Source organism: Pogoniulus pusillus, chromosome 24 (assembly GCF_015220805.1).
Source record: "Pogoniulus pusillus isolate bPogPus1 chromosome 24, bPogPus1.pri, whole genome shotgun sequence".
Classification (NCBI taxonomy): Eukaryota; Metazoa; Chordata; class Aves; order Piciformes; family Lybiidae; genus Pogoniulus; species Pogoniulus pusillus.
In genome coordinates, this window is record NC_087287.1 from 12,703,315 (window position 1) to 12,719,790 (window position 16,476).

Genomic DNA, 16,476 nt, shown 5'->3' on the forward strand with positions numbered 1-16,476 from the left:
TGCTCCACTCTTTTATCAATATAGCTCGAGACTAATGGGTCTTTGAACACACAATAGCCAATCATAATGGCAGTTCTCCAAGCCTGAGCATATTAGGTGAAACCATAGGCTTGATTTACCCAAATTTGGGAAAAGCATAGGCCTTGCACAAGCAAGCACAAGCTAAGCACGTATACCTCGTGTACCACAGGAGTAAAATAAGTCTGGGCAGGACAGAGTCCTTAAACCCAGTGGCTCCATGTTCTTTGTCCTCTTTGCCATGGTTGCTTCTCCCCAAAACAGGAGGGAGAGCAGAAAAACATTCCTGGGCAAGCCAGGACATGTATAAGCCCATTTCGACCTACCACGACAAGTCACTTCCAAATAAAATGTTTTAAATCCAGAACAATTTACAAGTAATGAGAAAATAATCATTGAGTATTTTAAGAGGAAAGGAATGAATACATATACTTTCTCATAAGCTTTACCATACACAAAAATAAAGTGCATAACTTTAGGTGAAAAATTCAGACCTAGAAAAAATGGCTTAGACGATATTGGCTCTTTTACCATATATTTTTCTACTACATATGTGAGGGTCACCTAAATGTATCTTGTTTCTAGAATGTGAACAGCCACATTCACAACATGAACCCATGTCAATGGGCAATATGGGCCTAGAATTATGGCTACATGTTTGCAGACTGAGAGTATCTCTAGTAAAATCAATTAATGTGGATTCACATTATTGTATCTGGGCAAATTAGACTCATTTAATGCTACAGCCCTCCTCACTGAATATTTGATTGACCTGTTAGAAATGGCTTTAGAACATCATGAGTCACAATAGCATTTCAGTAATAGCTACTTGAGTTCACTTTACTTGTGTGACATTTTTTTAATGAGATTTTAACTGTGCCTATTATGAGATAAACTCTACCTCATCTACAAAGTCCTGTCTCTGGTTCTAGTTGCAACTGACAGAACAAGTTCAGCACAGCAGATTCACAACAGAATTTGATGCAGTCTACTGTCTTAGGAACTATCAACATGATAGCAATGGGACCTTAGTGAATTCATTTGTTCATGAGATTTATCAGTTTACTGTTTACGTCAAGAATGTTGACTTTACCACTTCAAGCACTGATGGTTCATACACGTATTTTTCTGCTAAGTGAGGAAACTTAAAGTCCATCACTTGTCTAATGCTTTTAAAGTACCATACAATCTTAATCTCAAAAGTTCAAGGAGCTGCCTCAAAGCAAGCAAACAAGACAGAATTAATTTCTGCTCTTACTAGAAAATTACATCTGTGAAACATCTGATTCAGTGCTTATCTTTGAGTAGTTGCTTATGACTGAGTGAATTTTGTGTTTTTTTAATGTTTTAAAGTTCCAGTCAAGGCAGAGGTCCTAGCTAAATGAAGAGATCATGAGGAGGAAACTCTAAGGCATTTTAACCCATAGACTGAAGAGAAGAAGATGGCCACCATCTCTCACGGTTTGAAACAGGATAGATTTCTCTGCCACAGAAAATGCAGAAGGCAATCAAAGCCTTTCTTCTGAACATCACATAATACTAAATAAATAGTAATTCATTAAGTTGTTTAATGTATCTACAGAGTAAGTAAAGAAGAAATGTACTTACTGGTTTTGGCAGATGTCCTAGTGCTCTAAAGTCGCTGATCATAAAATGATCCAGAATCATAGTGGCAAGAAATCCAGAGAAGGAAAAAAGTCCACCCCACATAAACTTTCATGATCCACAGGGTGTTTTATGAGAAGCTAGGAACCTAGAGGGGGGGACACTCCAACACTCTCAATATACTGTTGGTTGAGTAATTTTAAATTTATATGGTTTCTTGCTGAAAATAAAAAGGCACATTTCAAGAGGAATATTCATGAAAACTGTAAATCTATTTTAAAAATCAACTCTATTCTTTATGTTGTATTCATTGGTAAAATCCATTTTTGTCAGCACCAAGACCTTCTGGAAGGCCTATTTCATAGTTTTAGAAATTATAGAATGGCTTAGGGTGGAAGAGACCTCAAAGATTTACCTAGTTCCAACCCCCTGCCACAGGCAGGAACTAGCCAGAAAAGTGGGAATTCAGATTACAATGAATTTATCTGTTCTGATTTAGTGTGTGCACGCACAACTTTTCACAAAAGCAAAAGCTTGGATATAAAAAGCATATCTGGACATGCTCATTTCCAGTCTTTATAAGGCTTAGAAAGGAGGGAAAATTACCAGTGTGTAATCACAGAAGGTTAGGGGCTGGAAAGGACTTTGAAAGGTCATCTAGTCCAACCCCCCTACCAGAGCAGGATCACCTATATCAGATCACACATAAACACAACCAGGCAGGTCTTGACTATCTCCAAAGAGGGAGACTCCACAACCCCCCTGTGCAGCCTGTAATGATTTCAGATTTTATGTGCACTGTTGATGTGTTTGATTTCATGAAGGCTTTTCTAGAATTCTCTCAATTTCCTTAAGAACCTTCAGTAAATATAAAGAAAAGAGTTGTCTACAAGCGCGTATCCTCGTGTGGAACACACCTCTATACAGCATAAGAATGTCCTTTAGCATCATTCCAAGCCAGTATTTGAAAACTTTCTGAAAAACATTTTCAGCTAATCACAGTTACTTATTTTCACAAGCCAGTTTAAAAATAACAGTAACAAACCAGATTCAGAGTGTAACATGCCTTTTATTTTTGCAAAATATATGCTTGCAGCTTTCAGAATTATTTTTCTTCCAATTCAGCAAAAGGTTGAGACAGAAGCATTTCTTTAAAAAACTGCAAAGTATTTTAACTGTATAAAAATATTCATCAGAAAACATTATTAGTAGTATTTATTCTTGGCTTTGTTACTTGGATTCAACTATAGTGAAAAGGACAAAAAAAAAAACTTTGTTAAGATTCAGTGACAAGGTCTGCTGATATGACTTGGCAAGAAAATAACAAATTACCTTTGCAAACCACTGAAACCAATTTGCTCATTGTGTTTCTTTGCTCCTACAAACAACACGTTCACAGTTTGTAATAAATAAGTCATAAATAACAATAGGACTAAAACTAAAGTTGTATTTGTAGTATCTTATTGTGTACCTATCAGCTTGGTTATTTTTCCAAGTGTTTTGGCTCACATTTACACAAAGCTCTCTTCCATATTTGTGCAGAGCAGAAAGGAATCCACAAGTCTGGGCTTTACTAGCTGCTGAAAATCTGAATCTTCAAGCCCATCAGGACTCATAACTGCAAGTCTCCGCAGAGCTGCCTAGAAAAACAAATCAACACAATTATACTGTTGAGCTTTGACAAAGCTTTCATTGCAGGAATCCATTGTAATGATCTCTAAACAATAGCCAAGGCTCAAAACTGAACTCTGAAGGTCTACAGACTTTTCTTAATGGGTAATATCTGATCACTGTCTTCATCTGCTAGATGAACACCCCTTCAAAGACAGCTATTAAATGATGGGGGGTTTGGTATCTCTGATCTGCTGCATGTCTCACACTGCATCTTTGTATCTCAGCTCTCAGCTTTTGTCTTATTTCTGAGAAGTATAATCCAACTGACTCAAAAAAAAATCTGCTAGGTAAGTTTTATACAATGCCCACAATAGGTATTAGTGTAGTAGAAAGAAGCAATATGTTTCAAACCACTTGGGAATAAATAAAACTGACAGTTCTGGTTATGAGGCCGCACAATAGAAGTTGCATTGATGTTTCTATTATCTTCATAAACTCTTCTCCTCCTGGAATATTTCACTGGATGAAAATATACAACCATGTCAGACCTTCTAGCAACCTGACATGACAAATGCAATGGGAAATCAGACTGGCTTTCCTCAAGAGCCAATATCATCTTCTATTAGTAAGGTCTGATGGCTGGGATCAGTTTATCACTTTGTCGTCAATGCAGGACTAACACAGGAGTTAATCTCCTGATTCAAAATATATTAAAAGTAAATAAACAAGCTAAAAATAGCAGACAGTACTGAGTTTAACTACAATACTTACTAGAACCTGAAGCAGTTTTTGTCTCAAGGACAATATTTTTTGCCACATTTATCAGAAACTGTCATTAGGCAGCTACTGAAATATCAGGACAAGGAGGAGAATTTCTGTGATGGACAAGCAGGTAACATTTGAAGTTACAGGCAGGAATTCAAGGAATGTGCAGCAACAATTTCAGTTTGCTGCCATCATTTTATGGCCTCTGCCCCAGCCATAGAAGAAGGCTTTTCTGCATGTATGAGGAATGACCACAGGATATCTTATGCTCACATTCATGCTTTCTTCATCCTGAATAAGCCCTGCTTAACCAAACAAAACTTCTTGTGTGCTAGTACAAAGCTGTCTGTTAACCAAACCTGCACTAACCGAGCTTTATTTCTACATTTAAAATAATGTTAATTCCCCAGAGAACTTCCCTCTCAGAGAACAGTAGGTGAAATTACTCAGCTCCAGCAGTTGGCTGTGACTCACAGCCCATGCAATGCAAGGCCAGCAGCTGGAATCATTCTCCTATGCAGAGGAAGTGTTAACGTCCTGTTGGTTGGCCCTTGGCTGGACATTATAAGGACTTGGCTCCTCAAATTAAAAGATTAAAATGGGTTGTAGAAAAGGCAAGAAATCTCCTTTCCTGTCTTCAGCCACTTCATGTAAATATTTCCATATGTGTGCAGAGGAAGGGCTGCTGTCCCTGTGATTCAAGACTCATTTCAGCAAACACAGCATCATCAGAAACTGGAATTCAAGAATTACTGAAACCTTAAATTCTGAAGTGTTCCAGTGAATTTTTTAGTGCTCAGTAATGTGAAGATGAAGCCATTTTTCCTTGTACACTTAAATCTTCAATCAAAGGATAAATAATTGACGCTGTAGAGAATTATGCTTAAGGGGAAAAGCAAGAGACCCTGGCATGAATCTAAAACATTGCTGCAATACTTATGCATTTCAAACTCTAAAGTGCTGTTTTTTTCTGCATTTTTCAGGATAAACATGAAAGAAAGATTTACATGTACTTACCAGGCATGCCACTAAAACAGAATCACTGTTATTTCTTTCAGTTGGTGATCTGCAAAGTTTAATTAGGCGAGGAATACCTGGGTGCACAGAAGAGTATTAAGAGAAACAGTTGAGAAAACTAAACTCCTCACTTTGAGATGGAGTCCTTTTTTTAGCTGTTTCATATTTTTTATCTTCCTTATTTGATATGATTTCTAATGCAAAGATGATATGCAAATACTTAAGGGACTGTCCATAGAGCTATGCACTTCAGAGCAGCCATATTCAATAGATGCAAAGAATAAACAAACAAATGCATTATTTTTACCTGCTATTGCAGTTTCAGAGTGGATATTGTTACCTTTATTTTTTCCCTATCCATCTTCCCATGCACCCTTAACATACTCCAGCCAAAAGAACATATTCCTTGCTGTTAATCACATCTGAACCTGCAGAGGTCCAAGTTTTCTGTGATCCTGCACAAGGGTTTAAACAAAGGAGTGGAGAAGGCAGCACTGTCAGTTGGCACAGTCTGCCACAGCGGTGTGTTGAGTGGACAGTGCACCTCAGGTTCCTCTGGGAAACAAGCCAGAAGTTCATTTAGCATAACATCCTCAGCCACTCTCTGGACAGACTGTATATGTAGCCTCGTCTATAAAGTGTACCAAGTGAGGCTAAAAATTAAAAATAGCTTCTCCACAACAGGCAATTCCTCCCTCTTTCAGCCTGCCATTAAGCTAGCAAATACATCCTTACAGCTGAGCTTCACGGCTGCATCAGCCACTTCAGGATCTCGGCTGAGTCGTGCCAACGTAACAGCAGATTTCTGCTGGACTCTCTCACAAGCAGCAACTTCTGCTGAATTTCCTGAAGATGATCTTTCAAAGAGCATTTCCATTAAAAGTTGAACACCTAAAAGGATGTAAGAGCCAATGTTATCTTCTCTCTAACAGCAATTCATTCAAAAAAGTAAATGTAAAAAGAAGCCAGGAGAAATACAGACCAATCACTGCCCAAACAGGGCATGAAGAATGTGTAAATGTGGACTGCCATTTGGCCATCAGCATTCAAGCACATCTAACCTGTGCAAAACTTTGCCTTTTTAGGAAGTTGCAGAACTTACAGAACTAGAAAATGCACTAACTCCTCCAATTTCCGAAGGTTAATCTTTCAGATTTCACTAATTTATTTCAGTTAAACCAAGTGCAGTTCCTTAGTTGCTTCGAAAGTAACCTGAAGGTAATGCTAACTTAAAAACCTGTGGTGACATATTTCAGAACTCCAAATGAAGATCTGTGTTCAGTTAAACCCTTTTTTTTGTTGTTTGGATGGGGTTTTGTGGGTTGGTGTTGTTGGCTTTTTTTCCAAGCCTTTTGAAGTCTTTAAAAGCTCCTATCTTAAACTCTTTAAGGGTATTTTAGAATGGGGAACCATTAAACAATGGAAATGATGAAAATCTGACTGAAGTTTACTGTGCAACTAACTCTTCACTTCCGAAGAGACAATGTCATCCGTGTTGAAATGGTTTCATTAACTTATTTCCTGTAGGAGATGATATTCTTATTGAAGCAGCACAAAACCAGATGAGATTGTACTGATTTCTATTTTCTAGATTACTTAAAATGCAACGACAATTATGTGCTATTAGACTGCACATGCTATTAGGCATTCAGATTACTTCAGGTAGCATCAGAGGATTTTATCTGTTAGAACATTTACATAAATAATTAAGAGAATTAGCATCAGAATCATGCAGCTAGATAATACTCAATCAACACATAAAAAAAAAGGCAAAAGTTGAGAAGAAAATTTATCTAAAATTTCCAGGACTCAAAAATGCTTCTCAGTTCATGAATCTGGCTTCTGACCAGCATCTGTTTGTTACAACATTAGGCAGACACAAAAAGCCTTTCTACACAAGATGAGCGTCTATCCTTTTTAAAAGCCTGGGGACAAATACCTCTGTGAGCTTCCATTTCTGCGTGCATATTCAAACCTTGTGCTTGCCAAGCCACATATACATCTCCACATAGTGTAGTATCTATCAGGAAGCTAGGCCTAGTTGGCAAGCTGTTAGTATATTTTCATAAACTTCAATCAAGTTTCTGCTGTAGAAGTAGATGAAATATGATCCAACACCTGTCCTAAACAACAGAAGAGTTTTTGGTGCGCTTAAGTAAATAGATATCCAAGTTACATGACCAATCTATTAATCATAAAGGAATGTGAAATCTTCCAGGGTGTATCTGAATCGTGAGTGCCAACAGCAGCAAATTAGACGACAAAGCACGTGTCGAAGACAAATCACCAACAGGATATTCTCTACCCAATCCCATAATTACAGACACAAAATGCAGGTATGCAGGGCTCGGTATCAGATGCTGCCTTTCAACGTGTAAGAATTGTTACCTTATACTGTGTAACCACCAGAAAAAAAGTTCTTGGAATATTTCGTACTACCTTGCTTTGCATCTGTCAACAAGTCATGCAGAGAGAGAGCAGCAGTAGTTGGCCATACATGCAAAGTTTTCTGAAGCAATGGTAATCTATTTCAGTTACATAGAACCACCCCAAGGATTTAGTTTGCACCCTGAAGCAACACACAGTATCTAGCAGAGACAGGATGCAAAAAGAAGCAAATCCTTTTTGCCTTCACTTGCAGCCACTAATTTTCCATCTACTCACATTCCACACAATCACAAGCAAAATATATATACACATACCATTTCCTTCAATGATTTCTGAAGCACATTGGTCCAGGACAGACATGTTTGCCAATATTGTTACTACCTGTTATTAAAAAGGAAACAAATTAGGAAGTTCAACCCTACCATTCAGTAATATTGAATACCATTGTGGTTTACAAAATTAGTCCAGCAGAAGCATGGCAAAAACAGTAACACTCAAAAGCATTCTTGTAGCTGATCAGTCTGTTCCCACCTCTGTGATTCCTCAGGGGTCTTTATTTTATGTATGGCTGCTAACTGAAATCTAGATAAGAACTTTTTCTCAGGCTTCTATGTCCATGCATAGAAATCTGTTGTATAGGAATCTAAATAAATCAATCAGTAGTTTAGTGGTGAATCTAGTAGAAAGGGGGAGATACTAAATTATTTAAATAATTTAACAGCAACCAACAGAGGAAACCCTGAAGCCCTGAATTCAACTAACAGGTGCCTGCCCTCAGGACCAATCTTGTAGTCACATTTCTTCTCAGGGAGAGCCCACAGTGAAAGCTAAAAACCAGCACATAACATATGTTTGGTGGTTATTGCTGCCCTTCTGCTTCAGGGTTCAGCTGAAATGTCAAATAATCCTCACAACAGGTTTGGGGTTTTGAGCCTTGATTCAAGGGAGCATTTAAGGAATACTTTTCAGTTTTATTGAAGCTAGAGCTTGTGTGCATGTGAGAGCACCGTCCCAAAAGGAGCTGGGTTTAAAAATCCATTTATACCTTTCCTGAGCCAAGGCCAAGATTAGGTTTCACACCAACAGAAGCACATTTTGAGATCACTATTTACAAAATTTCTTCTTCAAAAACGCACTGCCTGTTTTCAGCAGTAAATCACTGACAGAAAATGGATCACAAAGATCTGTTGGCTTTCAACAACTCCTTTTCCTTCAGTGGTGGCACATAATTCCTCAAGATATTCCATTTTGCTTCATCACTCAACCTGCCTTCTGTATGCAAACATATATCAATATTAACAGCATATGTGAGGGACCAAATAATAAATAGTAAGGTCTCCAGAATGCAATAGTGAAATAACAGTGTTATTTCTTAAGATATTTGGATTTTCTCTGTTCTAATTGAGAAAAAATGATCATCATCAAAAATTTCAGAGCTTGTTATCTGCTTTTTAATGGTACAGTGTAAGCTCACATCTAAGAAATTTGCTCATTTGTAAGTAGGCATGAGATCAAATCACCATTCTGATCTCACTTTGCCATTTAATAACAAGGATGACTCATTTTGGATGCTGTGACATAAAGGTCTTCCAGTTTTGAAGGTAGTGTTACTGTGTCATCTCTCTGAATAAATATCCTTGCTTAGAATGCAAACGAGTTGCTGAAACTACGGAGTGACAGGTAGAAATATGGTAACTCAGTATATGTCTATGTATTTATTCCATATTAATTATTAACTGTGTTTCAGGCAGAGTGTATGTATGTGTTTTCTCATTCTAAATTATATCCTGTTAATGAAAATTGCTTCCTCTATGCAGAATCTGTACCCCATGTGGCTCTCTAAGCCACAGATGAGAATTCAATTAACCACAATTTGAATACATGCCAATTATTCCACTGCTTCAAGTTATTTTGTCTAATAAGTATTTTCATACATAAAAATATTTTGTGTGTATCTTTTGACGCCAAAAATTATTTGAGGTTATATCTACACTTCCTTTGTGTTGATTATGTGGCCTCCCTATATTTTGCAATGTATTTGTGAACTAGTGTAATAGGTTTATATATAGTCTTCTCCAGAGGGGTTGATAAATGAGCCTCACCACCAGTAGCTGTCAAGTTCTACCTATGTCATCTTTTAAATTCTTAGATGTCATCTTTTCAATCCTTAGTAGGACTTGAAAGGCAGTTAAACTATAGATTAGTTCACTGCATATAGACAGATTTCTCTGTCCTAAAAAAAAAAACACATTCTCCTGTGATATAAACAATGTACCATGAAATAAACACATAATATGCAAGCTGAATAAAGAGTTGACTTTAAATGCTGTGTTTCCACTATACATGCCTATTTTAACATTCAGTATACATGCATCTTACACAAAAATTCCTCTGTAATACAAACCAAAGTTCAATGAATTTTAATACTAAAGATTAAATCTCTAGAGGGAAACACAAACTTAAATGTAATCTCAATTTGCTTTGAAGAGCAACACTTCCATGAGCACTGATACTAATGAAGTCTCATTTCTTTGGGATTTAGAGTTGGTCAAAATCCACAAATAGTTCTTTTCCAGTAGCATCTCTCCCATTGTAGATTTATGTTGTCTAATGATATGTAGGCTCACACTACAATCTTTATCTTAGCCTCTGTTTTCCCATTATCTGGCCTCAAATTTTATAAAGCCTTAGGCAGTCTCTCAGATGTTCACCAATTCAGATGTTTTTTGTGAGATATGGATCATGTAAACAGATACAGATAAAAGTGACTGCCTAAGCCTCATTTCCACCAGGAAAATAGATGGAAATTACTAGGAAAAAAAAACTGATAGCAAAAACTTACTTCAGAATTAAAATGAAATAATTGAAAGACTTGAAAATATTCAACCTGGAATCTCTACTGTTCAGCTGCAATATTTAGTGTCAATGTCATTAATTGTTCAAGACATTTCTTGTAAACTATTACATTCCATGATTAATAAGGACTGGCACCTGAGACAGTTCATGATCCTAACAATTTTTCTGGATTCTTAAGCCATGCAAGCAATTTATAGTCAGCTCAAAGTATAAAGAACATCTCCTCAAGACAGGCTCTCTTCATCTGCCACTGCTATTATGCTATACAGAAAGTCTGTGCTGAAACCACCCACAAATTGCACTATTATAGTGCTATCTTGATATGTGTGATCTGTACATGTGGGGGAAAAAAAGTTACTTCATCACATGTAGTTTGGGTTGGTTTTTTTTTTAATGAAGCAGCTGTTCAGCTGTTCTCACATTCTGTTGCTGAACATAATGCAGGATTATGGTGGACTGCCTTAGAAAACGTGCTGCAAGAACTGATCCTATCCAGTGTAATTCCCTGCCTCAGTGCCTGCATGTCTGTTAGGCACCTCCAATATCTGTATTCCAGCAGAGCTCCTCAGCAGACTAACCCAGTCTAGTCCAAACTCTGGTCTAGATCCATCAAAAACTGCAAATGTCTCCCAGTAGCAAGACTCAGATAAACCCAGCAGATGCAGCTTTTTCTGCAGGAACCAACAGCCAGACCACCACTGTAGTAATGAACACCAAAGCGAAACAGACTCAATCAACACATAATGAGCTAATACCTTTGTTTGCCACCAGATGAAAGTTGAATTATTCAACTCGAAGTCACCTGATTTACACTACTGAAAATAACCATAGGAACAGGCCCCTGGGGTTTATCCCTGCACTCACCTGCCTGATACATTCTATGCACATGGCACCTAAACCACATAGCAGTGAGTTAGCAAAACACAAAATGCCAGGAAGTGAATTTTCAGAGCAACTCATGGTTTAGCACCTTTTAAAGAGGCACAAACCTAACCAAATATTAACATGCAGATATTTCCACTGGAGTAGTAAGAGTCTTCATAAGAATAAGAGACACAGTAGTTAAACTTTGAGCACTTGTAAAAACATACCAAAAAAAAAATTAAGAAGCTTTTGAAGTTCCTTTTTAAATTCTTTGTTTGTGAGCTAAGAATGCAGGGATATTTGTAGGAAGGGAATTCCTTTTTGCTCCATGGTGGGGGGAGAAATCATTTAACAAATACATTTTAAAATAGAGATATTTAATCAGTACAGCAGTCTCACAGGTGTTCCAAAACAGAACCCCCACACTAAAATCTAAGCAGGAAGCCCTCTTCCTGTTAGCTAAATAAATACATAGTAAACAAATACCTCCCTGTAGTGACAGTATCATCCATTATTATAAAATTACCAGTGTCCTCCATCTTGTTATTCACTCTCACAGACAACATTTCTTTTTATAGTTTGAGAAGTGGTTTTAGTTCCACATAATTTCCTTTCCCTCACCCAGCCTTTCATGAACATCCCTCCTCATTTCTAGCCTGCTTTACACTGGACTAGAGTTAGTCTAATTGGAATCACTGTCTGAGTATGTGGGAGGAAACTTAATTACTCTTATTTTAAAGGAGGCAGAAAGTGCAAAGGACTAGTTCAACTGCCACTAACTCAAGCAGAGTGGTCAGGAAGAGATTTCTGGTGGCTTCCTAGAAAGCAATAGTAGCAAAACTTGTTATGAGCCCAGATGCTCAGAACCAAGACTGAAATCACAACTTTCACCTAGGCAGTGATTCTGTTTCAAAGGAAAAAAAAAAAGAAAGAGATGAGTGGCAAAACTCAGAGGTCATTTGAAACCTGCCATCTCATTTCCTGGAGGGCTGAAGAGAAGACAAGGAATGCAGCAAAATGCATACATAACCATCTCAAACACGCAGCTTTACGACTGGTACAGCCTGGAGCAAAGTGTGTATAATTTTTGCAGTGAACAGCCCAGCACCAGCCTGATTGTACTGTGAACATGGCAGGCAAGGGCAGAAAAGAAAAACTGCAAAGAATTGTGCTGATATAGCACTTTTGTTTTTTAGAAAGACTACACTGAGTAAGTTCAATGTCTGCCCAACTTCATAGATGATGAAACAGAAGTACAGGAAACTTAAATTGCTTCTTCAAAATCTGAGCAGCAGCCATATAAGGAACTGATCCCAAGGATACAGTCCTCACCACACTAAACTAGACAAGAACAGCAGAGTCAAGATTTTACTCTTCCAACTAATCCTCTTGTTTGTCAAGTTGGAGTATGTTGTTTCATCTTGCATCAAATCTAAATTCTAAAGGCAGAAAAAAATTCTTCCTAAACAGTCATTTTGTTTCCAAAAAATGTAGTGTTTAAGAGAGAGAGTCAGTGCTGCACCTTTGAGACGTAACCATCTGTAACATAAACCACACAATGCCAGCCAACACTGTTACTTACACTTTTGTGTTGGTCAAAGGTGTGTGTTGAGCTCCCAAAGGGATGTGGGGACAGGTTGTTTTGCCACTTAGGACTGTTAAATATTACTTGTAGAAGATCTTGAAAATAATTTCAGGATTAAACAGGAAGCTTAGGTCTACTGAAGTGAAATGTGACATGGGCAAACCACCAAGCTTTGTTTTCAACCTTGTCACTGGTTGCTTGAGTAACATGCCATAGGTGACCGAGGCCCAGGCTACCACATCGATTTCTTCTCTGGGAAAGACCTGCTGATTGCTCAGCAGTGGAAGAGGTATTCCTCTTCTGAGCCATCTGGGAGAGGGAACTCCCCCTTTCATAATCTTCTGCTTTAAGAAGCATAAACAAGGACTGTCTTCAGAGCCTGCAGCATCTTCCAAACACCAGCAGGAAAGAATTTAGCAGAGAAAGAAAAAGGGCAAAAAAATTTCCATTTTCTCCTTCCAACTTAAAAGCCTGTCTCCACCTTCAACTTTTTGAAGCCTAAATCACTGATTTTAGGCCTAGAAATAACCTCTTCAAAATGGATGTGCTCACTGCACATCAATTCTCTGGCTGAAGATCACAAGCTGTTAAGACTATACCTCCACACCTTCACAGGTAAGGTGAGAATACTAGCAACACTGAAGAGACAAGTGGAAATGCAGAGAGGAAAAAAATATTATACAAACATGCATATTTCATATATTCCTGTGTAAGGTCTAAGATGATGGTTCAAGTTAAGAAGGCCCTGAAAGATTAGGGGTTTAGCTTCTGACAGTGCCATTAAGGCATCTGATTGTACCCATTTAGGCATGAACCCTTCTAAAAGGCTACTGTGATATTCTCTTGAAGTAAAAAATATCTAAAAACTAAATATCTGCAGCATGAAAAAGAACATGACACATTCATCCCCAAAGACAGAGGCTCGTATATTCGGAAATTAAGTTTATCTGATGACATTTATGCATCTTAAACAAAATATTTTGTTATAAAACTAAGCCATCTCAGTGTAATAGTGCTGGATAATGATTATCGTGTTTAGCATTAAGTCCATCACCCACTCAGTTATAAATTTCTTACCTGACCTAATCTCACTGTCTGAGAAATGAAAGAGGAAGGTTGGCTTTCAGACACCAAAAGCAGGGGAAAATTGTTATTCACATGCTTTCCAAAGTCAGAAGATAGAGCACTGATAGAGGTGCTTGAGCAAGAAAATACTCTCTACAGGCAATACACAGTGTACCCAGGAGCAGAATGTTTGTTCATAGCATCATGGAAGGTGAGAACTAATCAGTGCTAGCTGTCCTTTAGAAAGCCTGTATTAAAAGACCATACTCTGATTTTAAGAGGAGATTATATGGCACAATTAGAAACAAAATTCACCATTTCTCTCTTGAATTTCAGACATCTTTCTTCCATCTTCGACTTACAGTCAGCATGCTGCAGCCTGTTTTAGAAATTACAAGATTCTTAATCAGCAGTGATGCTGAAGTAGTATTGTATTTAGAAATACTGGGTAGTTTTCTACAGGATAACTGTGTTCCTTAAAGTTCACTTTGAAGGCAGTTAAATTTGAAAGGTTCTTTTACAACATTTTATTATGATTAGACCATATTTCATTGCATTTGCTATGAATCTTATTCTTACTTGTCTCAACCTTTACTACATCTTCATTCTAATTCACCTATTTTACTGGCCAGGACTACTTGATCATTTACAATGGACAACTGTCCATAAAAACATGTTCCATGTGGTTGCATGTTTCAAAACAAAACTTTGAATCAAAAATTTCCAAACCTACTGAGCTGTAATCTACATGTCTATGGGCTGGGACATAATAATATATAATAGGGAAAATTAGTAAATATAACATGTACCTAAAAGGCAATCAAGTATATGCATCAAAAGCCAAAAGGGCAATCTAGAATACCCTGATAAAACGCTGTGCTGCTTTTCTCTCTAGCTAAGTGTGTTCTCATTGCAATGATGAGACAGAGAGCAAATTAAAAAGTAAAATATCCCATAAAATTGTCAGAGTTTACAGACACCCTTCCTCCCCTTACAGCACTGCTCTCTTTGCAAAAGGGTAATTGTTTCAATCTACTCAAACATTTATTGGCTCAGAAATTTCAAGGAAGACTTTCTTTTAAGGCTGTTGCATTATCCAAACTGCTTGTATACTAACACTGACAGTTCTTAAAGACAAGCTGTGCAGTATTTAGATTCTATTTGAACATCAGGTGCTCAGTTACAGACCACCACAAAGCAGGACTGTATAGTCCCCATTGCTGCAAAGAGCACACCACAGAAAAATTGATACCTTTTTGATCTGTTTTTTTTTTTCACTTCAAGAAGGAATGCAAGGGCTTTTTTGAGATAATATTTTTGTAGTTCTAGGAAGGAAGCCATTGAGTTCTCCATTCTTCTAGCTAATGAGACATCATACAAACTGGAAAAGTCCTGGAACTGGTCTGTTCCCTGAAGCCATGCACATTTAACATCTGTCTTCTTCACACAGATAAAAGACTTGCTATGTTACCTGTAGAGCAAACTCACCACTGACACCAGAATTAAGATGAGGGCAGAAATCAACCTATATGAGTGTACAGGATCAACAAAAATTAAATCACCTGAAGAATTGTCTATCTGTAATAATAGTATACAACCATGGTAATCACTACAGCTCATGGCCTTGATTTTGCTCAAAGAACAATACAGCAACTACGGATTAACTCCATCTCCTCGTAAACACTCCTGAGCTGGAAAACTAGGAGAAAGTTCTTCACTGAGAGAGTCATTGGACACTGGAATGGGCTGCCTGGGGAGGTGGTGGAGTCACCGTCCCTGGGGCTGTTCAAGGCAAGATTGGATGTGGCACTTGGTGCCATGGTCTAGCCTTGAGCTCTGTGGTAAAGGGTTGGACATGATGATCTGTGAGGTCTCTTCCAACCCTGATGATACAGTGATCATATGCTAAAGCAGCCCTAGCAATGCTAAGGTCCCCTGTGTCTTGATTTCTATGGCCTGGCTCTTCTTGAGGGGTTTATATGGCACTGCAGATCCCACAGCTGCCATAAATCATCTTTTAAGTACTTCAGAGACAGGAAGGAGATGGACTTGTGAGATCCAAGTTACAGACTTTTAGTTATATTCATAATGTCTCATAAAAAGAAGTAGGTTAACAGAGCTGACTAGCAAACACCAATCCTCAGTAATAACTACTGAAACTTTCAAGCCTCATCATACTTGTTACTCTGCTGAAGTAAAATTCATCACTCAGATGCCAAATAAGCAGTGCCTCTGAAGCATCCCATTGCATGGCAGTACCTGAGAGGAACAAAAGAATTCTCTCTGACTTACTCTGTGCATTAGCACAGACAATTAATTTTCTGCATCTCTTTACTACAAGAACTGACAAAGACAAAAAAAAAAAAAAAAAAAAAAAAAAAAAAGGAGGCAGAAGTACATCAGTAATATTTGGCAGTAAAACTTGCAAACCATCTACCACGCAGTTAGGACTTGATTCAAAGCCCACCAACGTCAATGGGCTGAGGATCAGATCCTTATTCAGCTTTTGGAGCTAATTCATCTCTGAACTGACAACTATATATTTAGGCTGCAGTCTCCATAGATATCTTATTTGCCTCAAAGTTCTGTCCAGTCAAGTTCTGAATACCTCTCAGGACTGAGGTCACATAGCCTCTCTGGTCCTCTGTCACTGTTTGGCCAACTTGATGTGGGGAAAAAAAAATCACAAACTATCATCT

The 16,476-nt window shown here is 37.8% G+C and overlaps 1 protein-coding gene across 10 annotated transcripts in view; it reads right to left on the reverse strand.

Annotated features, from left to right (window-relative positions):
• Window positions 1-2,672: 2,672 nt before the first annotated feature.
• The window catches only part of INSC (INSC spindle orientation adaptor protein), a 109,073-nt gene continuing 95,269 nt past the window's right edge, over window positions 2,673-16,476 (reverse strand). For 8 of the 10 annotated variants that reach the window (XM_064163650.1, XM_064163649.1, XM_064163644.1 and 5 more), the window contains 4 exons: window positions 7,722-7,788; window positions 5,755-5,910; window positions 5,020-5,096; window positions 2,673-3,263 (listed from right to left, as the gene is read on the reverse strand). In XM_064163650.1, the coding sequence (XP_064019720.1) occupies window positions 3,135-3,263; window positions 5,020-5,096; window positions 5,755-5,910; window positions 7,722-7,788 (429 nt within the window). In that variant the 3' untranslated portion in view covers window positions 2,673-3,134. Of the gene's footprint in view, window positions 3,264-5,019; window positions 5,097-5,754; window positions 5,911-6,958; window positions 7,143-7,721; window positions 7,789-16,476 lie in introns of those variants that run through there. The other 2 variants (XR_010306746.1, XR_010306747.1) reach the window with 2 other exon arrangements.